Source organism: Vombatus ursinus, unplaced genomic scaffold (assembly GCF_900497805.2).
Source record: "Vombatus ursinus unplaced genomic scaffold, bare-nosed wombat genome assembly UNPS02014884.1, whole genome shotgun sequence".
In the NCBI taxonomy this organism is placed as follows: Eukaryota; Metazoa; Chordata; class Mammalia; order Diprotodontia; family Vombatidae; genus Vombatus; species Vombatus ursinus.
In genome coordinates this window covers 3,402,937-3,428,450 of record NW_020954662.1, presented here as the reverse complement: position 1 = coordinate 3,428,450, position 25,514 = coordinate 3,402,937, and the positions used below count along the sequence as shown (strand labels likewise).

At 46.4% G+C, this 25,514-nt stretch overlaps 1 protein-coding gene across 1 annotated transcript; it reads right to left on the bottom strand.

The window, feature by feature from the left end:
- Positions 1-1,934: 1,934 nt before the first annotated feature.
- Positions 1,935-25,288, bottom strand: SDHB (succinate dehydrogenase complex iron sulfur subunit B). The gene is made up of 8 exons (XM_027842813.1): positions 25,189-25,288; positions 15,674-15,801; positions 12,070-12,155; positions 9,687-9,823; positions 8,306-8,422; positions 6,355-6,456; positions 4,778-4,900; positions 1,935-2,155 (listed from the first exon to the last, which is right to left on the bottom strand). Exons 1-8 carry the CDS (start codon positions 25,264-25,266, stop codon positions 2,078-2,080), a joined length of 849 nt encoding a protein of 282 aa, XP_027698614.1. The 5' UTR covers positions 25,267-25,288; the 3' UTR covers positions 1,935-2,077.
- Between the last annotated feature and the right edge of the window lie 226 nt (positions 25,289-25,514).

The window sequence follows — 25,514 nt, the reverse complement described above, 5'->3', positions numbered from 1 at the left end:
TAGGGCTTTAAGACTAGAGAGATACTGATTTCTGAACTAAAAAGGAGGCTCCTAACTCATGTTATGACTCACTCTAAGGTCTATAAACAATTGGAAACAATAGTAATAGCATGTACTTTGGGGTCGGTGGGTTCGAATCCTGGACAGTCACTTTACTAGCTGTGTGCCAAATGCCTGGGTCTCTGTGATCTCATCTATGAGTTAAGGGTTGGGGGTGGAACAAGGTTGGACTAGAAGGGTTCTACACACATGACCATGACCCATTTGATTCCCCCCTCCCCCCTCCAGTACTCAAATACTCCAGCGTCCCTCCAATGAAGCAGACTGCAGTTGTCTCCACCCTCCACATTCCCCTATTAGGCTTGGCTCTTGCCCACGTCTGCCCCAAGTTCATCATAGGAGGTCCATCCAATGTGCTGGAGGCCTTCCTAGATTTCTCTAGATATCCCCGGGTATGGAAGGTCATCCACCTGTCCTTCACCTTCTCCACTGACTGGCTCATCTTCCCTTCCTATCATATAATTCCTGGATCTTGTCTTTTATATCTCTTTCTTCTTCATGTCTCTCACTGGCCACATACTGCAATGTGCTCAGACCCACCATCGAGTGGCTCGATGCAAATTCCAGGATGTCCTAATTCTCATTTTTCCCACGTCTACAATCACATCAGTGAAAGGAGCGGTGAATGCTTGAAAGGGACAGGGTCTGTGTTTCCAGTCCAATCAAACAGCAGCAAGGTAGGAAAATTAAATTGTCAGCTGATAATGCCTTCCAATTTAGTTTGAGGTAAAAATGGCTCGTGGGGTGGGCAGAGTGACCCCTCAGCAACAGGGCTGGTATCTGTGGATGCTAATTTGACACGACAGCCATCAGCCTTTAGCTTGTCAGCACCAGCAATCTTCCGTAGAAGCCATTAAGTTATTCATGAGAAAAATGTATCTTTCCCCATAGATAGAGGGGGAGATTAGCAGGAAGGCCAACCTTGTACAGAACAGAAGATCCCCAAGGCTGGCGGAAAAATAATAATATGGAGCTGGCTTAGGGGCACAGTTGTAGCAGGCGGGAGGATTGGTGCCCCTTCCTCCTCTAGAAGAGAGATGGGGCTGACCTAGTCTCTCGGGCCCCTTTTAGACTCACCTTGGAACCTTCTGTTCCAAGGGACTGAACACTTTGTGGTTTCCAAAATATCTACTAGAGCAGCGAGGAGTGAAGATGGCTTTGAAAAAGTTTTATTGAAAATTTAATGCTGATCACCAATACGAACAGCTAGTGAGACCAACATTTAAATTTTGATGCATGATGTATAAGCCATTTCAGTCCCTCTGAGCTGCCACCAGAAGCTGTCCATTTATTCCATATTCCATCCTTTCAATTCTGCTTTTTTCTCCTTTATGTTATGATGCTCTTTCCAGGTTTCCCTGTATTCCTCATACCTGTCATTCTTAATATTATATGAATGTACCACAATATATCTAGCCATCCCTATGGAGGGATATCTAGAATGTCTGAGATGATAATTGGGGGCTTAGCTCCTAATCTCTCAATCCATCTCCCCATTTAATTCAGACCCCCTCCTTCTGTTAAGATGGTTTTAGCCCATAACCATAGCAGGTGAAATAACACTCATTCTCAGCAACCAGTTAGTCGTGAATGCTTTTTAAACATTCTTTGGAACCAGAATAACTCTTAGTGAGGTCACTGGGGACATAGTTCCGTGCTAACATTCTAAAACTGCTCTCCAAAGACAGAAAAGAGGCCTTCTTACCTTTTAAACAATTTAAACTGGCAAACATCACTCTAACATCTTCTAGCCCTTTGACCCCCTATCACTCTGGGGCACGTGTGAACCATCTGGAGCACAGAACAAAGGCCACCCACCTCCCCTCACCAGCAACTGTATTCTGCAGTGTGAAAAAAGCCCGGCCTCAGGATGGTTTTGTTAATAAAGTAGTATGTTCTTTATTTACCTCTTGAAGTTCTCATTGGACATGCAACATTCATGGAAAAACAGGTCAAATCAGACATCAATTAGGCTCAGCCCTGTGGGGGCTACCACTTATGACAAGGCTGGAGATGGCTAAGCACTCACTTTCTTCTCTTTGTAGGTCGCCATCATCTTCTTGATTTCAGCTATTGCTTTTCCTGGATTCAGTCCCTGGCGGGGGAAGGGGGAAGGGGGGAAGGGAAACAGAAACAGAACATGAAGCGATCCCATCAGCACCAACTCGAGAACTCGGGACCCCTGGCCAATTCTTCAGCCACCCCTGCTGCAACAATGTACACATCAACTCTGCTAACTCAACTCAGGGGCAACAGGGCCACATCACTGATTTCACCAGGTGATCTACTGGGTCCACCACGGGGGCACATGAGGTATGCTCTGCCAACTGGCCTGACTTAGCATGGATACAGACCCAGCCCAGCACAAGGTTTTCAGGCACTGCCCAAGAGAATCTAGAACCTTGGGAGGACCAGCGAAGGCCCAGCCTAGGGGGGACCTTCCCTGAGCCCCTCCCTGGTGAGTGCTCCCCTCTCTGCATGGCCTCAGGAGCCTTGGCTCAGGCTTTGTGAGGCACCCCCCCACCCCCCGCAGACAGAGAGGCAGGACCCCGGAGGCTAGGTCTGGCACACAGTAGGCTTGGTGCACAGAATCGAATCAAAGTGAAATGGCTAAAATCCAAGTTTGGACTGAAGAGATGCCAAGAGATGGCTAATGTGAAATCTCGGACGTGGGTGCCCTCGCTGGACCAACGCTGGCAGAAGCCAGCTGCCAGACCGTCTCAAGAATGTTGGAGGTCCCTGATAATTGGGGGCCGATTATCTTCACAATACAACTGCTGGCCAGATTAGCAAACCGGCACTGGCAGTAGCTGGCCTTCTGTGACAACATCCAGTAAGGCAAGCCCCACAATGGCCAGGTTTCTGAAGTGAGAACGAGGGAGAGAGAAGAAGCCTGGTCTGTGTCTGGTAATCCCAGGCAGGGAAATCACCTGAGCTTAGCCAAACATCCCACCACCCCAAAAAGAAAGCACTCAGTGCCTCAAAGAGGAATTCAGGGCAAAATCTAAAATGCTGGGGGGCTGGTGACAAGGCCCAGAAGAAAAGCCCTGTGTCACTTCCTGCCCCTACCATCCACTGGCAAATGGAAGCTCCTCAAGGGCAGGGGTTGGTTTAACCCCCAACACCCCAGACACCCAGTGTCTGGCACACACTGGGAAATTCCTTTTTGTTAGCTTGTCTGAACCTCTGATTCCACCGGCCCAGGGAAAGCTGGGTGAGCTCTTCTCCAAGGCGGATGGGCACCTTCTCTGTGGTTTATGGTCCTACACAGTTTCCCGTGGGCCCTGAGAGGTTCAGAAATCTGCCCAGGTCACAAAGCCAGTCTACGTAAGAGGCAGGACTTGAACCCAGGGCTTCCTGGTTGGGGACCAACTCTTGATCCACCTCACTCCCTCTCTGAAATTCCTTTTTAAAAGCCCAATGCATGAATCTCAAGTGTTTCAAACCAGAAACTGGGACCTCTTTTGAGAAGGCATGAACAGACTCTCTCGGCTCACTCGTCTCTTATGTGTACAAGAGGAAAGGACAGCGAGTTACACTTAAACCAAACCAGAAACGTGACCTGTAAGCATGCTGACTGGGCACAAATCAAGCCCCCATAAGGAAAGGAGCACTGGACGTGAGCTGGAGACCAGGCTTCTAGTTCTGGGCTTGGCCACAAACATTCAGTGTGACCTTGGACAATTCCTCAGCCTTCAAGGGACCTCAGTTCCCCACTCTGTAAATTAAGGCAGCTGGACTAGGATCATAGATCTGGGGCCGGAAGGGCCTTCTGAAATAATCTAGAACAGCCCCTTCATCACATGAGTAGGACTCTGAGGCCCACAGAAGGGTACACACACACAGCAGGATGCCGAGGCTGACTCAGCCCCGTCCCAGCTCCAGCTTTCCATGATTCTCCGGAAGCCGTGTCTGGGCGCTCCTTGCTCCTGCACCCCACTGGGTAACCTGGATTCCGTCCCTGAGAACAGCAGTGGGACAGGTGGAGAAGGCCTGCTGTGGGGTCTAGGAGACCTGGCTCAGGTCTTGCCTCACATGCTGGCAGTGGGAGCGAGGCTCTAAGTTACAGAGGAGCCGCTGACTGCATGTGTGGAGGGACTTTCCCACGCTGATGAAACCTCAGGTCCTTACAAACAAACACTCCCCCATCCCAAACTCCAGCTTGCCTCTCCCATATGGATATACAAGAATTTTGATGGCTCTTTCCAGGGAACGAGCACGTGCATTTCATTTTCAGGTTGTGGTTTTACTGCTTCTCTCTCTCCTGTCTTGTTCCGGTCCAGGCTGCACTGAGGACTCTGTGTACCAGCCCACCCTTCACCCTCTCGTGCACTGTCTTTCCCCACTAGAATGTAAGCTCTTTGAGGGCAGGGACTGTCTTTCCTTCTGCTTGTATTTGTATCTCCAGCGCTTAGCTCAGCAAGCACTTAATAAATGCATATTGACTTGACCTGACTCTGGGTAAAGCCACACGGCCCTGATTTCTCATCCAGAGACTGCAAAGATGCCTGGCCGAGTTCGGGCGAGGGAAAGGGAAGGAAGACCCCATTTCTGGAGGCTGAGTGTCCTTTCCAACCCAGATACCCAATCTCACCGTCACTCACTGCATTGTGGGCCCAGAGCTGAATTAATTGAATGCTTCAACAACCTTTGTAGCTCACCCTGCCACGGGACAAAGAAAGGCCAGACCATTCTGATGGCTTTGAGCACCGAATACCTTAGGGCAGGTCCTGGTACAGTTCATGATGGTGTGACATCGGTACAAAGAGAACGGGTCCTGTAGCTGGGCCAGCCGCTCCTCTGTGAAGTCGTCCCTGGAGTCAATCATCCAGCGATAGGCCTAGAAAAAGAGAGCCCACGGCTCACAGCCAGAAGGAGGAAGGAAGCTGCCGTCTGGGGCATCAGCCTGAAAGGGTATCTTTACCGGGAACATGTTCTTGCCTGCTGGCCCACCCACCCGATCCAATCCAATCCACGTTTATAAATGTGCTGGGGCTACAAGTAACAAAAAGACAGCCCCGGCCTCCAAGGACCTTACAGTCTAATGCGGAAGCTGAGGCATGAGAGGAAGCTGAGAAGGTTCCGAGGCTGAGGTCTCTGAGAAGCCCTCCCAGGCTTCAAGGCGGTGCCCCATGAGCTCAGCCCTCCTTTGACCTCCACTCGATACCACAGACAGCTCAGCACTTGACCTCACACAGTCTGGCCATGACCTCTGTCTGTCCCGAGTGTCACTCCAGAATAGAGATGTTTCTCTGCTTCTCCCTCCAATTACAGCAGGTCTGGCCCAGATCAGGCATGTTTGATAGAAATTCTTGATTCATTTCAATAAGCATTTATTAACCACTGTTCTGTGCAAGGCCCCGGGGGCCCGTAGGTAACAATTTAATCTGCAGATTAACAACTATGTGTACTTTGTACAGCACTTTGAGGTTTACCAAGGGAAGCATGCCACATGCTCTCAAAGGGTTTACAGTCTTAAGATGGAGAAGGATGAGCAGAATAATAATGCTAGGAGACATGAGAGGATGGAGAAATCAGTTTTGCCCTGGGCTGAGAAGCAGGGAGTGGTGGTGGCCAGAGCCACCAAAGCAGGCTAGCGTCCAGCCAACTGCACGAGGAAACCTATTGCAGAACACCTGCGTGTGCAGCTGAACCTGACGGTGGTGAGCACACCAGGAGCAGAAATCTGCAATGGAGAAAATCACCACACTGCAGACAAGGGTTCTGAGAGCCCTCCTGGAGGAGAAGACAGAGGCAATCCCATCAGAGTATTTCCTCTTCAGACGTTCCTGGGGCCCTCTGTCTGCAGCATTTCTGCTTCGTTGCCCCATCCCTTCCCTGGGTTAGACTTTGCTGTGGCTCAGGCCACGCCACCCCCACTCCGGCTGGCTCCTGAGCCACTGAGCTGGGAGCAGGGCTTGCTTCCTGTCTCTGTGCATTCTCAGCGCCAAAGTGAGCACTTCTGATGTGTACGGTGCTCAGCATGGTTGTAAAGAAAGTAAAATTAATTCATTTGTTCATGCAATGGTTTTTTCTCTCTCTCTCTCTTCCCCCTCCTTTTTTTTCCTTATGTTCTCTACTGGGGAGGAGATCCAGTGGTAACTCAGGCACCACCCTTAATTAACTTCATGAACATAAAGCTTACATGAAGTTAGCGGAGGGGTGGAGGCAGGGAGGGGGACCAGACATACCAATGGACCTGGTGGTCAACAATAAGCCCAGAGGACTCTTAATTGGCTACTGTGCCCACACCAACTCACCATTCCCTTGGGGCTCTGGATCACCCCGCCTTACCTGCATGAGGACTGCGGGTCCCAAGTATTTGTCTCCATTCCACCAGTAACTGGGGCAGCTGGTGCTGCAGCAGGCACAGAGGATGCACTCGTAGAGCCCGTCCTGAGGAGAGGATGGGACAAGGGTGGAGCAGTGACTTTGTTTTAAGGGACAGAGACAGGGACGGGGCCAGACCTGCATGTCTTTGGTCTAGGCAGGGAATTCCCAGATGAGGAAACTCCCCTTACTGATGCGGGCTGGTGCCTTCTCTACCATCCAGTCTTAAAGAGCCACCCAAAGCACTGAGATGTCAGGAGCCTTGCCCAGGTCACCAGTGATACGGGGGAGAAGGACCTAAACGTGGCTCACCCTGACTCCAAGGCATCTGGTCCTCTCACATAGGTTATAAACACAAAAAACTAAGACGGTCCCAGCTAAGGATATCAACCAGAGGCCCCTGAGGGCCCTGGGCGCAGGGCGAGGACAATGTAGAATCACGAGGACCTGCTTCAAGTGCCTGCCCTGTCCCTCTGGACAAAGTGACTTCCTTTCTCGGGGCCTTGATTTCCTACAGGATCCTTTCTGTTGTTTAGTTGTGTCTGACTCTCTGTGACCATCTGAGGTTTTCTTGGCAAAGATACTGGAGTGGTTTGCCATTTCCTTCTCCAGCTTACTGGACATATGAGGAAACTGAGGCAAACAGGGTGAAGTGACTCACCCAGGGTCACACAGCTTGTAAATGTCTGAGGCGGGATTTGAGCTCAGAGAGGAGTCTTCCCAACTCCAGGCCTGGCGCTCTGTGCACTATGGCGCTGTTGAGCTGCGGAATGAGAGGACTGGACCAGGCCAGATGACCTCTGAGTACCCTGACAGCTCCATCCTAGAACACCTCAGAGGAATAGAGCTGTTTCCCAGACCTACTTGTGTGGAGTTAGGACTAGAATCCTAGGCTCGTGGTCCCCAGGAGTATCTAAGGAAGGACAAGCACCCTTTACTGTTCCCCTCACCCAGAAGTAAGACTTCTAGGAACCTCTACCATCTGGACCTTTGCCATGTGCCCCCAGAAGCAGGAAGTGAAAAAGGCCTCTGACCCACTGAGGCGGCTGTCAGATAGCTGGTGCTCTAACACACTCACGCCTTATTTCCTGGAAGAGACCCACAGACCATCTCTTAGGACCTGATTCAATTTAGACACGATTTTAACATTTTGGGTTGGCGGGGTTATTTTTCAGCCCACCTCACCTGAGGAGGGGGGCTACAATGGCAGCTCTGTTGACCAAGGAGAGCTTCTCAGCATGGGGGGAGTGCATGGTCAGAATGATGACCTTTAAATACTGTTTAGTATACTCTGGTTAAGGCAGGAATGTGTAGGGTATATTTTAGAAAGATTTCTGTTGAAAACGATTAAAATAAAATAAAATAAAAAGGGCTTTGCTATTTAAACAGCTGAGCTTCAGTTCTTTGGAAAATCACTTATGTGACCAGCAGAGATGCTGGGTAAATGCGGCACTGCTGACTGACAGCGGCCAGGAAGCCCACTAGAAGGCTCATCTGACTCTGGGCTCTGTGGTCAGGACCGACATTCTGAAAGAGGATGCTCCTACTTGCACCTGGGTCCCAGGCAACGCCAAGAAAGTCAGACACCATGAGAACTGAATGACCTTGCTTCACCAGCGCCTAGCACACGGAATGGCCTCCAAGCATCTCCCTGAATCACAGCCTGGCCTCTGGCCTGAGACTCTCTGGGTGTCCCGGCATAGTGAGCCCTCTCTAGACCAAGAAAAGGCTGGAGGACCAAAGTCTGGTTCTGAGTCTTTGCTTCTGGAGGGTCTCAGGACATTTGTCCCATGTTCTAGGTCTGCCAACAGCATCCTAAAAAGCAACCATGTGTCTCTTGGTCCCACCTCAAAACCACGGCACTAACAAAAGATCCCAACCCACTCCCAAACCAAAACACTGAACACAATAATACCAGCTTCTCTCGATCTTCTATGGACTGAAGATACTGCTCCTTGCCGCTCTGGGATTCATCCTTTTTCTTTAAGTAAGGCTGAATGGATTTATACTGTGCATAGAAGTTATTCAGATCCTGAGAAAGAGAGCAAGAAATAAGTGAATTAAATCCTGTCATATCTTACAATGCAGGGGAGTAGGGGGAAGGGAACAAGCATTTATTAAGCACCTACTATATGCCAGGAACCATGTTAAGTTCTTTACAAATGTTAACTCGCTTGATTGTCACAACCCTGGGAAATAGGTGCTCTTATTACTCTCATTTGACAGATGAGGAAACTGAGGCAGACAGCAAAGAAGTGACTTACTCAGGGTCACACAGCTAGAGAGTGTCTGAGATTGGATTTGAACTCAGATCTTTCTAACTTTAAGCCTGTGTTCCAAGTACTATTGTGCCACCTAACAGCACTAAGACTCTCCTCTTGGGTTTCCTGGGCCCTTCTCTGACTCAAGTCTTCCGCTCCCCTGCTCTCCCTGCCCTCCGCTAGCAGGTGTCAAACCCAGGAGGGTGGGAGCACACAGAGCCTCGTCGCTTCTCTGGCCTCCCCAGAAGTTCTCTGGGGTCAGGACCAGTTATTTCCAGGAGAAGCGCTGGCTCTCCAAGGGGAAGGTCTGTAGTCCCTCCACAACCCAACCAGGCCGAGGGTCTTCTGGGTTTGGTGGCTTACTTTCTCCTTCTAGGCAACATTCTCTTAGGTCCCCGTATTTCTGTCCCTCTCTTAGGAGTTTCCTTTGAGTGGAGAAAAACAATGTAACTCATTTATTAAGTCTCTGCTGGGTACAAAGCACGGTTCTAGGTGCTGGGGTCACAGAAACAAAAATGAAGTAGGCTCCGCCCTCAAGGAGCTTATATTCTAACAGTAGGTCACACAAGTGCAAAGATAAACAGAAAGAAGAGGGAGGGAAGGATCTGAGCAGACAGCCCCTGGGCTGGGATTGGAGAGGCAGAGGGGAGGAAGATGTGCATGCCAGGCAGGGGGTCAGAGAACTGTAGGCAGACAGGCAGAGGGGGGACGGGATGCAGATTTGGAGAACAGATAGGGGGCTAGCTGGGCTGACATGCAGAGCGCATGAAGAGGGAGCTGGAGCCAGATGACGGAGGGCTTTGAAACGCCAGGCTAAGGGAAGACTTTATGCTTCATCTCAGAAGCAACAGGAAGCCGCTAACGACTCTTGGGCAGATCCGTGTTTCTGGAAGACTGTTCTAGCAGTTATGTGAGGATGGGCTGGAGAGACTGGAAGCAGGACTCCTGTGGGAACCCACTGCCCAAAGAGAACGGAGGAATCTTGGAAGAGGGCCCCTTCCTGTCCTATCTCTAACACGAATGATGGGAACTCACCGGGACAAGATCCTTCACCACGTACATGTGGGGGAGAGGGTAGATTTTAGAGACTTTGCTGAGGTTGGAGTCGATTCTTCTGGTGCAGGCCAGCGTGTTGCCCCCATTAATGTTCATTGCACAGGAACCACAGATGCCTGCGAGAGACAGAGCCCGTCTGCTCACTCCCAGTGTGAGGCCAGTTTCCTCATTTCTCACCTACCACCCCGACACCACCACTGAGGCCCGCCTGAAGGCAGGCAGGTTAGCCACCTGACGGCTTCAAAAGCAGAATCAGCCACAGCCGTCCTCGCCCTTGTGAGACACCACGTGCCGCAGGGGTTGGGGGCTCATTTATCAGACAGCTGATATCTGCTGGTCACTGTCTGGCTTTCAAAGGAGGAATGATGAACTAACCAAATGCATTAAGAAGCAATCTGTCCAGTGGTAACTCACTACAATATAATACAACAACAATTATTAAGTGCCTGTGGTGTGCAAGGAGCTGTGTTTGGAAGTTTGGATAAGACCAGATTCATTCTTACAATGCAGTAAGTACAGATAAGACACCCACAAAAGGAAGTTCGGAGAGCAGAGCTCATCATCACAGCACCCTGATCACAGAACTGGAGATGCAGAATGTCACGGCTGGGAAGAAAGAGGCTTAGAGCATATCCAAGCTGCAAGACCCCCACGACATTACAGAGGGAGCTCAGGACCCACCTAGTCTACACCCCTCATTCTACAGACGAGGAACTAGAGGCTAGAGAGGCAAAGTCAATTATCTTTGGCAATCTCAGAGCTGGAAAGCACTTCCTTCACAGCCAATGGAGGCCACAGATGTGAAGCTTGTGGAGCAAGGAAAGAAACAGATTAAAATTGAATTGGGAAATGTTTGACAAAATAAAAATAAATTAATCAATTAAAAAATACAACTAAAAATGCAGCGCAGATGTTTTCTAAGTCAATATGCTGCCCACAGGGATTTGTTCAGTTGACATAGGCCCACTCAGAGCCCCACAAGATGCCCCTCTACAAAGCAGGTGTGTCTGGGCACTTGTTCTACTGAAAAATGCTGACACATATCGACAATGCATTTTTAAAGAACCCTTGCTACGACCCTCCCGCCTCCTGCTAAGTGGCCCTCCAGCCTTTGCTCGCAGACCCCCAAGGAGGAGCTCCTCCCTTCCAGGGGCAGCCCATTTCCTTCAATTCCTACCCCTGTTCCCAGTTGATATCTCACTCCAAACAGAATGGGTCCAGTCCCACGGACAGCCCAAATCCCTGTCCATAGCTGGCTCCAGGCCACTCCCTCCCAGTCTAAATCGGTCTTCGGTCTTACCTCCTTTTAGACTAAACACCCCCAGTTTCTTCACATGATTCTTATGAGATGTGATCCCACAGATCGATCCTCCCCATCCTCTCGGCTCTGTCCTCGAAGGCTCTCGCATTTATCAATACCCTTTTCAAAGTAGAACCGAGGACTGCGCGCAATCCTCCTGCTAAGATCTCACCCAGGGCAGGGCATTAGCCACACAGGTGCTAAGTAGCAGAACTGGCACTCAGATCCTCATTCCCCAAGACTAAAACGTTGTTTTTTTACTACTCTGTTTTGCCCTAGATACTTGCTGACCAACACACACTTCAACCCTCCTGCACAGTACTTTCCCTGAAAAAAGGCCACCATTTTCACTCAAAGGTCTGTGTCTGACTGGGTGTCCCATCCCCCTTTCCCCCCCCCACACTTCAGGAGTTTACCAAGATTAGCAAGGAAGGAGGGTGCAGGCCTTCATTTAGACAGGGGGCACCAAACTGGTCGGGGGTTTGCCTTATCTCAGTGCTGCCTCTGACACTGCTGCAGCTGTTCCAGAATTCCTTCCTTTCACTACGATGCCCGTGGAAGGAGCTTTCCAGTGATCAGGCTCACAAAATCAGCTCATGAAACTCACTGGCTTCTGGTCATGACAAATCTGTTTCTCATTAGGCAAAGGCCTTCCCTTTTTTGTCTGGACTTTATTGTTGCTGTTTTTTGTCAAACAGGCCTAAACTTATTCTCATGTTTCTGAAGAATCTGAAGAAGGGGAGAAGTTACTTAAAAGTATCCGACTGAATCTAGAAAAACATTTACTGGACAAATGTTTCCTTAAAGATTAGAATAAACCAAAGGACAGATCCACACGTCTGTCCTGTCTCTGCAGCCTTAGCAAGCCTCTGATTGTTTCCAAGCTTGCACTCTTGAATCAAAGTGACCGGTGATTCTGAGTACTATCACCAGAAGAGGGAGTGACCAAGGGAGAGGAGACTCCCCCTCATGAAGTCCCATCAGCCCCATCCTGGCCGGCTCGGGTTTGAGAACCAAAATATGAAAGCCAGTCCCTTCGCTCAAAGTGAAGGGACCATTTACCTTCTCGGCATGACCTTCGGAAGGTCAGCGTGGCGTCCATCTCATTTTTAATCTTGATCAAGGCATCCAACACCATCGGGCCACATCTATTAAGGGAGGAAAAAAAAGAACACTTATCTTTCAGAAAGTTTAGCCATCCTATATTCCACCTTGCTCCCTACTTGCCATAAAGACAAACTGTAATATATAATTTGTTTTCTGGGTAAATATTTGTTGAGTAGAGATTTATTTTTTCTCCCTCATTTCCACTGGAACTAATATTAGGATATGGAGGGTACAATATCATATATATTAAGTACAATCCTATACTGAATATACCAGGTACATTTCTAGGAAACAGAATGTGAAAGGATCAGGTTACTCAAATTATCATTATTATTTTAAAGAATAAAAACCTAGACAGTAAATTCACTAAAATAGCTTTTGACAAAAGGTTATTTATAAAGCAGCCGCTTTAATTTTATTTCCAAAAAGGTACACTAAGTAGGATATACAATGAAATTATTCAGTTTAGTAAAGACGATGTTTACTGAAATAACCCCCCCCCCTTTTTTTTAAAAAGCTACAACTATTTTAAATTTCAGATTCCATTTCCAGGGAGGTGACCACTAAAAATTTAAGGATCATGGAATTTTGAACTAGAAAATATCTTAGAGATCATCTAATTCATGCTGAACTTAAAGCAATTAAAAATAAAGTTCTGGTGATACCTTTGGTTTTTAGATCAATTACTTCTGGATATTGGCCAACCATTCTTCCCTCAATAAACACTTCCTTGTAACAAAGAAAAACAGCCAACACAGTGCCTAACAAGGTAGAAACATTCCTCCTCCAGCTACTCTTCCTTCTCCTCCCCCTCCTCCTCTTCCCTCTTCCCTCCTGCAGGAAAAGATTAGTCACTCAAATCACTCCACATTCAGATTCATTTCAGTTCTTTTTATTTATACTAATGTAATCATTGTGTATATTGGACAGCTGGGGTGGCCCATGGAGAGAGCACTGGCCCAGAGCCAGGAAGATCTGAGTTCAAATCTTGCCTCAGACACTGTCACTCTGGGCATGTCACTTACTCTCTCTCAACCTCAGTTTCCTCATCTGTAAAATGGACATAATAGTAGCACCTTCCTCCCAAAGTTATGAGGATCAAATGAGCTAACTATAAAGTGCTTACTTAGTACAGTGCCTGGCACAGGGTAGGTGCTATTATTATTATATTGCTTTCTTGTATCTGCTTACTTCATTCAGCATCTTCCCATATTTGTTTTCCTCACCAAATCAATGACTTTCACAAGTTGGAAAGAATTCTCGAGGTCATTAAATCTCCCCTCCCAGCCAGTGCAGGAGCCCCTACCCCACAAAGCTGACGAACGGTCACCTGGCTTCTGCCTGCACCCGCTCCATGGCGGAGAGTTTGCTAATTTGGGCAGTGCATCCCATTACTGAACAGCAATAATTACTATAAAGTTGTTCCTCCCACTGGAGCTAAAATTGCCTGCCAGTTTCTCAGATGATGGGGTTTCCCAACTCTTCACTTTGGCTATCCCTTCTCTAGACCATTAACTGGTCTATTCCGTAGACAGTTTATGAACATTCCTCTCAAAACATGGTTTCCAGCCTGGACCATCCAACTGGTTGGAGCAGCACAGATGAGGCAGTCTATTACAGTGCCATCTAAAGCAGGGGCGGGGAAACTGCAGCCTTGATGCCACATGTGGCTCTCTAGGTCCTCAAGTGTGGCTCTTTGACTGAATCCAAACTTTTCTGTGAATCTGGATGCTGGGTCAATGTTACAGCCCTTTGGGCATAGCTCCAAATTATTCTCCAGATTGGCTGGAGTATCTTACAACTCCACCAACAACGCATTAGTGTTCCAATTTTCCCACATCTTCTCCAACATTTATCGTTTTTCTGTTTTGTCATGTTGGCCAATCTGATAGGTGTGATGTGGTACCTCAGAGTTGTTCTGATTTGCATTTCTCTCATCAACAGTGATTTAGAGTATTTCTTCATATGACTATAGATAGCTTTAATCTCTTCCTCTGAAAATTGCCTGTTCATACTGGCTCTAACTCTTTACGTGGTTATGAACACAGTGGAAGTAGGATTAAGTGCTCTGTGCTTTGGCAGAAAGTACTCCCTCAGAGATCAAGATAACCGACCCTGCCTGCCCTCCCCTACCCCCGCAAATTACTTGAAAAGCAAGTTATTTGTTTCCAGTATTCATCCATCTTGGTGCACCCAGATGATAACATCGGTACTCTTTCTCTCATTGGTGATCTTCACCCAATGTTCTCAGTCCACCCTGACACCTAGAATGCCTTACACAAGTATACTTTCTTTTTTTTTTAGTGAGGCAAATGGGGTTAAGTGACTTGCCCAGAGTCACACAGCTAGTGAGTTTTTATGTGTCTGAGGCCAGATTTGAACTCAGGTCCTCTGACTCCAGAGCCAGTGCTCTATCCACTGCACCATCTAGCTGCCCCACAAGTATACTTTCTACCCCATTTCCTCATCCCCACTCTTCACCTCTTAAATAACATATGTCCTTCCAAAACAAAAATGGGTCCCAAGCCACCATATCTCTATTGATTTTTTTTAAAATAAATTTTAAAAATCATGACTGACAGTCAAACATGAACATTTCTAAATGGACTGGAAAGAATAAGACTGCATATGAAGCCATGGCGTACCCCAACGTCACCCCAGTAACCTCAAAACCACCTTCCTTTTCAGTGATGTCTCCACAATCTATACCAGGATATGTGGCTACACCATGTGCATGAAAAAGCTATGAGGGGTATTAGTGGACTGGATGCCTCAGTGAGTCAGAAAGGTGACAAACAGCTCAGCTGAGTTTCAGGCGCCATATTTTAGGAAGGATAGGAACAAAACAGCATTTGGCCGGATGAGGATAATCAGAAAGTCAAAGGATTCGAGAGTATGTTGAGTAGGTAGATTAGTCAAAGGAAATAGCTTGGCCTGCACAACAGAAAACTGAAGAGGGCATGCTCACTATCTTTGGGTCGTTGTGCAGAAGATGGGACAGACTCGTTCTGCTTGGCCTCCAGAGGCAGAGCTCGGCTCCATTCAGGACAAGCCTCCTAACCCATGGAGCTCTCCCAAAGCAGAATGCCCTTCCACCTAAGTTCCTCATTGGAGGTCTTCATGCAGAAACTGAGTGAGAGAGTCTGGGACATCAGAGAGGGCATTCCTGTGCAGGCAGGGGCTGGAGCTGATGATCTCTGAAGGGAATGAACATTCTCCAGGAGGAGGAGCTGGCTAATTCCAGACCTGCGACCTTATGATTTCAGAGACACCATGGCTGCTCTATGGTGTCCATCATTATTACATCAGCATGCACATGACTAGGGACGCAATGTAACCCTGGAGACTTAAACACACCAGTTTGATAAGAATATATTGATAAGGGGCTCATGTCACAAGTGTAATTTCATAAAAAAGTTGTCTCTCATTTAGAGGCTACTTCTGTAGACTTTTCCCATTTGGTATTGTCGTTTTGAATTAATCATCAACCCCATCACCAGAACACTGCCTGTCCTTCAAAACCCTGTTCTGGCTCCAAGTTCTGGCCCCAGCCACTCACTTGTTCAGATCGATTTCATAAGTCTGCATTCGGGGCTTATCTCCAGGCTTGTCTGGGTCCCATCTGTAGATGGCAAACTTCTTGAGGCGGGGAGCTGCAGCAGCTGCTGTCTGGGCCCCTCGGCAGGCCTGAAGTAGGGGGAAAAGAAATCACAGAAACAGGAATAAACAGTTTGCCAAACATTCAATGATAAAAGGTTTGAAGAGATATTATTCTAAATTCTACTATTGGGATTAAAAATGAAAAAGCCAGGAGGAGGTGGGGCAAGATGGCAGAGAAAAGGCAGAGACTCACCTGAGCTCTCCCCAAAACCCCTTTAAATAATGCCATAAGATAATTCCTGGAGCAACAGAACCCATAAAAGGACAGAGTGTAATAATTTTTCAGCCAAAGACAACCTAGAAGGTTGGCAGGAAAGGTCTGTCACACCTGGGTGAGAGGGGAGCACAGTCTAGCACCAGCTGCACCAGCACAGACCAGCACAGACCACAAGCTGCACCAGCACAGACCACAAGCTGCACCAGCAAACTGGGAGCAGGCCTTGGGAGTAGGCCTTGGGAGTTACTGAATCTGCAGTGGCGGCAGCTGTTTCCGGAGCTCTCAGCCCACAGTTGGTAAGGGGGTCGAACAATTGACCAGAAAAAGATTACAGCGGTCTCTTTGCTGGAGTTGGGAACGGGACTCTGTTGCTTTGCCTATACTCAGATCTGGGTAGCAGTCCCAGGACAAGAAGGAACACTAGCACACCAGAGCTTGCAGGCTGCAGTAGAGAAGGGACCCTCTCCTCATAGTTCCAGGGCAAAAAAGAGTGCATATGGTCCCTCACAGACCAGAGTATAGGTCAGAAAAGGAGTAAACACCCCTCCTTAGATCATACCAACTTGGAAGAACTGAAAACTTAGAGGTCGCCAGAAGTATCTCTGAAAACAGCCACACAAAACCCCTGAAGCTTGGAACAGTACTTCCTCCACCTCAGGAGCTGCGCCCTACTTTGACAAAGAGTTAAAAGTCAAGTAACAGGCTGGGAAAATGAGCAAACAACAGAAAAAAATTCTGACCATAGAAAGTTACTATGGTGACAAGGAAGATAAAAACACAAAGTCAAAGCTCCTACATCCAAAGCCTCCAAGAAAAATATGAATTAGTCTCAGGCCATGGAAGAACTCAAAAAGGATTTTGAAAACCAAGTTAAGAAAGGTAGAGGAAAAATTAAGAAGAAAAATGAGAGTGACGCAAGAAAATAATGAAAAAAGAGTCAACAGTTTGGTAAAGGAGCCACAAAAAAATGCTGAAGAAAGTAACACCTTAAAAAACAGACTAGGACAAATGATATAAAAAAAAACAATGGGAGAAGAATGCATTGAAAAGCAGAATTGGTCAGATGGAAAAGGAGGTACAAAAGCTCACTGAAGAAAATAATTCCTTAAAAATTAGAATGGAGAGGCAGCTAGGTGGGGCAGTGGATAGAGTACCAGCCCTGCAGTCAGGAGGACCTGAGTTCAAATCTGGCCTCAGACACTTGACACTTACTAGCTATGTGACCCTGGGCAGTCACTTAACCTCATTACCTAGCCCCCCCCCAAAAAAAAATTAGAATAGAGCAAATGGAAGCTAATGACTTTATGAGAAATCAAGAAAAAAATCAAACAAAACCAAAAGAATGAAAAAAATAGAACACAATGTGAAATATCTCATTGAAAAAATAACTGACCTGGAAAATAGATCCAGGAGAGATAACTTAAAAATTATTGGATTACCTGAAAGCCATGATCAAAAAATGAACCTAGATATCTTTCAAGAAATTATCAAGGAAAATTGCCCTGATATTCTAGAACCAGAGGGTAAAATAGAAATGGGAAGAATCCACCAATCACCTCCTGAAAGAGATCTCAAATGAAACCTCCCAGAAATATTATAGTGAAATTCCAGAGCTCCCGGGTCAAGGAGAAAATAATGCAAGCAGCCAGAAAGAAACAATTTAAGTATTGTGGAAACACTGTCAGGAAGGATATCACAAAACTTGGCAGCCCCTACATAAAAGGATCAGAGGGCTTGGCATATGATATTCTGGAGGACAAAGGAAACAGAATTACAACCAAGAATCACCTACTCAGCAAAATTGAGTATAATTCTTCAGGGGAAAAATGGATATTCAATGAAATAGAGGACTTTCAAGTATTCTTGCTGAAAAGAGGAGAGCTGAATAGAAAATTTGACTTTCAAATATAAGACTCAAGACAAGCTAAAAAAGTAAACAGGAAAGAGAAGTCGTAAGGCACTTAATGAGGTTAAGCTGTTTACATTCCTACATGGGAAGAGCGTACTTGTAACTCCTAAGAAATTTCTCATTAGGGCAGTCAGAAGGAGTATATATAGGAGTGTGTATATATATATATATATATATATACACACATACACACACACACACATATATATACACATACATATATACACACACACACACATACATATAGATCGATAGAGGGCACACGTGAGTTGAAAATGAAGGGATGATATCTAAAAAAATAAAATTAAGAAGTGACAGAGGAATGCATTGGGAGAAAGGGAAAGGTAGAGGCAAGAAAAAGCTTTTACGGTAGAGGGGAAAATGGGGGAGGTGAGAGGGAGTGAGTGAACCCTAGCCCCATCAGAATTGGCTCAAAGAGGGAAAAACATACACACTCCACTGGGTATAGAAATCTGTCTTACCCTACACTAAAGCAGAAGGGGAAGGGGATAAAAGAAGGAGGGGGGAATAGATACAAGAGAGGGCAGATTGGGTGAGGCAGTAGTCAGAAGCAAAACATGTTTGTGGAGGAACAGGGTGAAAGTAGAGAGAGAACAGAATAAACAGGGGTAAACAGGATGGAGAGAAATATAGTTAACAACAGTAACTATGAAAAGAAATTTTGAACTAAGTTTCTCTGATAAAGGCCTCATTTCTCAAACATACAGAGAAGTGAGTCAAATTTACAAAAGAGACATTCCCCAATTAATAAATGATCAAAAGACATGAAGAGTTTTCTGGTGAAGTAATTAAAGTTATCTATAGCCATATGAAAAAAAATACTCTCACTATTGATTGAAGAAATGTAAATTGAAACAATTCTGAGGTACTGCCTCATACCTATTAGATTGGCTAATAATAGGACAAAAAAGGAAAATGAGAAATATTGGAGGGGATGTGGGAAAAATAAGGCATTAATGCACTGCTGGTGGAGTTGGGAACTGACTCAACCATTCTGTAGAGTAATTTGGAACTATGACCAAAGGGCTAAAAAATGCATACCCTTTGACCTAGCAACATCACTCCTAGATCTGCATCCAAAGAGATAAAAACAAAAAGGAAAAGGACCTATATGTACAAAAATATTTATAGCATCCCTTTTCTGGTGGCAAAGGATTGGAAATTGAGAAGATGTTCATTAATTGGGGAATGGTTGAACAAATTGTAGTATGTGATTGTGATGGAATATTATTGTACTATAAGAAATGATGAGCAGGATGCGCTCAGAAAAACCTAGACTTACATGAGTTGATGTAAAGTGAAATGTACTGTGTACAAAGTACCAGCAATATTATAAGATGATCAGCTGTGAATGACTTAGCTATTCTCAGCAATACAGTGATCCAAGACAACTCTGAAGGACTTACGATGAAAAATGTTATCTATCCCCAGAGAAAGAAGGGATGGTGTCTGAATACGGATTGAAGCATACTTTTTCACTTTTTTTGGTCTATGTTTTCTTCACAACATGAGTAATATGGAAATGTTTCGCATGACTACCTATGTATAACTTATGCTGAACTGCTTGCCTTCTCAATGGGGGTGGGAGGGGAGAGGGAGGAAGAGAGAATTTGGAACTCAAAGTTTTAAAAATGAATGTTAAAAATTGTTATTATATGTAATTGGGGGAGAAGAAAATACTAAACAAACAAAAAAAAAGAGTCAATTTCAAGGTCAATATATATATAAATAAAAAGTCAGTCACCTCTGTTGTTATGGAAAGGGCAAGGGGCTAAGAGTCTGCAGAAAAGATCCCTTGCTCCAGGTCTACCACTGGCTCACTGGGTGACCTTGGAAAGACCTTTCCTTCTTTGGGCACATTTCAGTCCATCTGTCAATGAGCATTTATTAAGCACTTACTATGTGCCAGGCACTGTGCTAAATGCTGAGGACACAAAGGAAAGCAAAAACACAGTCCTTCCCCTTGAGGAGATCACATTTTACTGGGGGAGACAACACATAAATAATGACGTAGATACAAGATCTATACAGTGTAAATAGAAGGTAATCTCGGAGGGGAAGGTATTATTAGCCTCTGGGAAGATGCTAGGGACCAAAAAGGCTTTCTGCAGAGGTGGGGTTTGAGCTAAGTCTTTAAAGGAGCCAGGAAACCTTAAAGGGGGAGGGGATGACTGCAAAGGCACAGCGATTCAGGCTGGAGACCTGCAGATGAGGAAACTGAGGCTGCGAGCTGATGGACTTTACCCACCATCATTCAGCATGGACCCAGGCCAGGACCTTTGGGTTTAAGTCTAAATGTTCCTATTGCTACTTCCTGCGCTTCCTCAAGCAACCACTTGTATGTGCACCATGGTATCATGGGGTGTGGTCTGACCTGAGCAAAACGAGGCTGTTTAGAGAACAGAAAGGCAATATATGACTGAAGGAGCACCGGGCCTGACTCCTGAGCATGTCGGCCAAGTTTCCAGTTCTGACACTCCAGTTTGCCTCTCTCAACTTGTTTCATCATTTGTAAAATGGCAACCCTGCCCCACAGGGTTACTGTCTATGTTGTGAAAACATTCAAGCACCAGAGAAGTACGAGCCAGTCTAATTTTATTTGGTGTCACATTCATAGCACATTCCAGGTAGGTCACCCATCTATCTCACAAGGAAACAGGCAGGCTTATTACCTCAGAATCACGGATGCCTAGTACTTGCAGGGGCCTTGGCCACCCCCATTTCATGCCGATTATAGGAATTCCTTCAACCGACATATCTGGCCTCTACTTGAACACCTATGCTGGTACTTCCTTGGAAGATGGCCCTTCTATTTTGGGGAGCTCCACTACCAGTAGGGAGTTTCTTACATTTAAATATGTCTCTGACTTCTCCCCAGGTCTGTCCTCTGAAACCTCATCTACCAAATAACATTTTTAGTAGAAAAACCAAGAGGGTCTCCTCAGAAATAGTAGTAATAAAATGAATAGCACCCCAAAAAGCTGGGCAATGCAGAACGATAATTCCTTTCCCTAGGCTGCCCAAGACTTTCTTTGACAACACAGGTAGAAACTAACCAAGTGACCAAAGAACCAATCAACCCTGGCAATCCACACAAAGAGCAAACCGCACTCCCCTCTCTTGAAATGGCTTTGTGTATTCTAGTTCCCTTCTGGTGTTCCTCCAGCAGGAAGTAAGCTCCTTCTGTTGCTTCACTTGTGTGTCCCCAGTGCTGGGCACATCCTAGGGGCTTAATCGGTGTTGAGATGAACCGGACAAAAAGTCATCCTTGAGGTGTCTGCCTCAAGATGGGCAACACCATCCACCATCTGTGAGAGCCCGAAGATGGAGGTTTCAGGGTCACTGATTTGTGCGGGATGGGGCCCTGGGGACCACGAAGCACAGGAGCACAGATGTAGTGTTAAAGGCATCTCAGAGGCCAGGCCCCATTTACAGGAGAAGAAATGAAGAACCTGGGACGATCACTGACTCTGACTAAGCTCAAAGAGGTAGGTATCCCAGCCTGGAGACAAATTCAGGTCTCCCAATTCTAGAACCAGCACTCTTTGCACTAGACAAGGCTATTCTGCAGTTACTGCTCACAAGATACACTGGCATTTGCCATCTGAAAGAGGAGTCATAAAATAACTAGATACTGGATTTGGCGAAGTGAGGAAGACAGTGCGTTCCAAGTTGTGCTGAAGAATGAATGATGTTCCGCACGGACAAATAATTTCAGCCAGAACAGTCTGGAAAAACATTAAGAGTTCAGAGAAGAAGGACAAAAGACAAATTTGTTTTGAGAGCTGCACAGTGGGGAAAAAGGGAGAAAGGCCCTTGTCAGAGAGATGGAAAGTCTAACTTAATTTTGAACTCTGCCAGACTCTACTAAGAAAACCTTTCTGTTTCCCCAAACTGGCTCTTCTGTGAGACTAATTAGCAAATATTTGCCAAGTACCTACCAAAAGTCAGTTGGAAAGATAGCCCTGTAAAATAAAATTCCTGCCCTCAAGGAATTCATCATTTAATTTTAGAGAAAAGATTAATAATTGGTCTGAAATGCAAACCTCCTGTTTATAGTTCTTACCTCCTTCTCCTATCTAAATCTAAATGATTTATTCATCTGGGAAGAAAGGGGAAAAGAGCTGATAAAATGGGAACACTGGAAGGTGAGTAATAGGAGATTCAAGTATGAGATGCCTGAAGCAAGCATTTCTTAGGGGTCTACTGTGTACACAGTGCTCTGCTATGCCTGGAGAGGACACATAAAAGACAGTTCCCACACCCCAGGAACTTACGTCCTACTGAGGGATGGGGGAAGGACATACGTGTACACAGGTAAGTAAAATACAGAGTTGGGTGTAATGGGGCAAACAAGAGATCCAAACAAAAACTCTTGTAAAATCTGAAGAGAATCCTCTGAGCTGGTGTATATGGGTGAGTGTGGGGGAGCAGAGGCAGAGACTGAGAAGGCAACATGGAGGGAAAAGCACCTGAACTGAACCTTGAGGTAAAGACACAGGTATCAATGAAGGAGAATTTCTAGGCAGTGGGGATGACCTTAAATGTACGGGAACAGGACATGAAATGCCCAATTCAAGGAACATCAATTAGTAATGCAGTTTGGCTGGCATGTACAGTATAGGCAGAGGGTAACGGGAAATAAGGTGGGGAAGGAAAGGTGGAGACTGGGGCACATATGCTAGGCTCAGGGGTTGATAGATTTTATGCCTGAGGCTAATGAAAGTCTGTGAGCACGTGACATGGTCACATCCTTAGGAAGGTCATTCTGGCTGCAGTGTGAGCCTTGGTGGAGATCAGACGCCTAAGACTGAATATCACAAAGTGCTAAGTTGTGCCAAACAAACTACTGTCTAAGCTTGGAGAATGGAGCAATCAGCACCGTGTAGTGGAAAGTCTCTGTGGGGTGGGAGGGTACTGGTACCCAGGTGAGGAAGCTGCTATCCAGGGTTCCACAGACTCTCACATTCCAGTGCTGGTATCTCCTTTCTAGATCACAGATCCTTTCTAGCGCTAAAATGACATCTTAATGATCACATGGTCCAAACTTTTCATTGTACAGTTGAGGAAATTGAGACCCAAGCTGGCTAATGGACCTGCTCAAGCTCATACAGGTAGTAACTGGCAGAGTTGGGGCAAGGTGAATTATCACCATCAAAAACAAATATATACAGAGTATCTATCTACTTTGTGTAAAGCACTCTGTTAAAAAACAAAGAGGTATAAAATAGGCCACAGTCCCTGCCCTGGAAACACTTACACTCTAGCTGGGGGAGACAAGGCCTATAGATAAAAAAAACAAAGCAAGTAACTGGATTAAGGACTCTAAGAGAAGGACAAAGGTAAGGGCAGGAAAGACACGGGGAAAGAAGTGGTCTCAGTACTCTGGTGGGGTGGAAAAGGCTTCCCTCCCCAAACTGCCTTGTATTCACTTTGTAAATGCCAGGTATGTACCTGTATTTATTCATGTTATCTCCATTAAAATTTAAGCAGAACTTCTTGATTTCTGTCTTTATGTCTCTAAGGTTTAGCACAGAGCCTTGCACATGTAGTAAGTGCTGAATAAATGCTTACTGATTGATCGGTTAATCAAAGAGTTTGGTCACTTCACAGTCACAAAAGCATGGGCAAATAAATCATTTCAACCAAGCCCTGGTTTTCCTTAGAGTAAAATGGAGAGAATTAAAGCACTACCTACATCACAGGGTTGTTATTTACAGAAAACAATGACAAAAGCACCTCGGAATTCACAAAGTGTTATGGAAATGGGAGCCAATTGTATTATTCTCAATAATAATGTTGTTTTTGTGTTTCAGTCAATCTGATTCTTCATGACCCTGTTAGGGGTTTTCTAGGGAAAGATACTGTGTATCTTTTTCTATTTCCTTCTCCAACGGATTAAGGCAAATGGAAGTTAAGTGACTTGCCTAGGATCACACAGTTAGTAAGTGTCTAAGGCCAAATCTGAACTCAGGTCTTTCTGACTCCAGGCCTGGTGCACAATTCACTGAGCCACCTAGCTGTTTTCAATAAGGTAGTCTCAAGCAACGAGGATGCCACCAGACCTTCATTCTTAGCATTGATGAGATTCTTCTGAGAACATTTCTGAGCAATAAAACTCAACCCCACCCAGAGAACACATTTTAGTTGCTTCTAGGAGGTTCTAACGTCACAGCCATACTGAGATTGCAAAAATTTCCACACTAATTAGTTCTTCCTTAGGGAGAAGAGGTTTGAGCTCATTCTCATGGCTACTGACATCAAGTCAATTAAACCTAACAATAAGGTACACAACACATCTGTTTGCTCAGCAACCACAAAGAAAAATGAGTAAATAATTTCTTTAAGGGAGCAAGAAGTTAATTATTGATAGATAATTTAATGCTCATTCTTTGGTGAGACTATACCCAGAGCTTGGACAAACTGCCAGATCCCATGAGACTGAAGTACAGATCCAGATAATTGACCTTTGAATTTCCTTCCAGATCTAAAATTCTGAGATGCATGGGAAGGTCCATTACCTGCCCAAGTTTACAACAAGAAAGTGGGGGAAGAGAGGGAGTGAGGGAGGGGAGAGGGAGTGAGGGAGGGAAGAGGAAGAAAGAAAGAGCAGGGGAAAAAGCATGAGATTTAGAGTGGCCCTGACAGTTTAACTCGCTGTATGACCTTGGACTAACCACATTTCCTTGTTGGGTTCACTTTAATTATTTGCAAAATGAAGAGGTTATACTAGATGACCTCAAAGACAACCAGCTCTGATACTGTATGTTCTAGGTCACCTCAAGTCCTGACATGTTCTAAGGGCCCTCCCAGCTCTGACATTCTGGGTTCTAAGATCCCTCCCAGGCCTGACATTCTATGTTCCAAGGGACCTCCCAGCTCTGACATCCTGGGTTCCAAGGGCCCTCCCAGCTCTGACATTCTGTGGCCCCTCTCGGTGCTAACACGGCTCGATTCTGGATCCCTCTCAGCTCTGACTCTGTTCTAGGTCCCGTGGGTTCCTTTATTCTTGGTTCTAGGTCGCTCCCAGCGCTGACACTCCACGTTCTACGTCCCACCCTTCCTCGTTCCACGCTCCCTCTTGCCGCCCTCTAGTCTCCCGCCAGCTGGGCCTTGATCCGCAGCCTCCCAAGCCTCAGTTTCCCCGCGTGTAAGGGAAGGGGGCTGCCCCACGGATTCCCCGTGCTCCTCCCAGCTCTGTCGTTCTGTGATCCTCGGCTGCTCCCAGCCCTCCTCGTGCGCTCCGCTCCGATAGGCCGGGCCTCACCTGTACCCAGAACCCAGGAAGCAGAGCGACTCCCGGGACAAGACTGCGCTTCAAGGAGACTCCGACCACCGCCGCCATTTTGGCCCGCGACGTCACGCTCGCCCCGCCCTACTCTGGGGTGTGCGGGACACCTCCCTTCCCTCCAACGTCCCGTCGGCCACCGCGGCGCCCGAGACGGAAGGGGTGGCACTCTAGCCGCTAGACACCGAGGGGGCGGGAACTTCCGGTTTCTTAAGCATGGAGGAAGGAAAGTAGAAATTGAACAAGAGGTGGGAAATGAAAGCCAAGCAAAGCGCAGGCGCAAATTCCGGGGTGTGAGGGCCGCC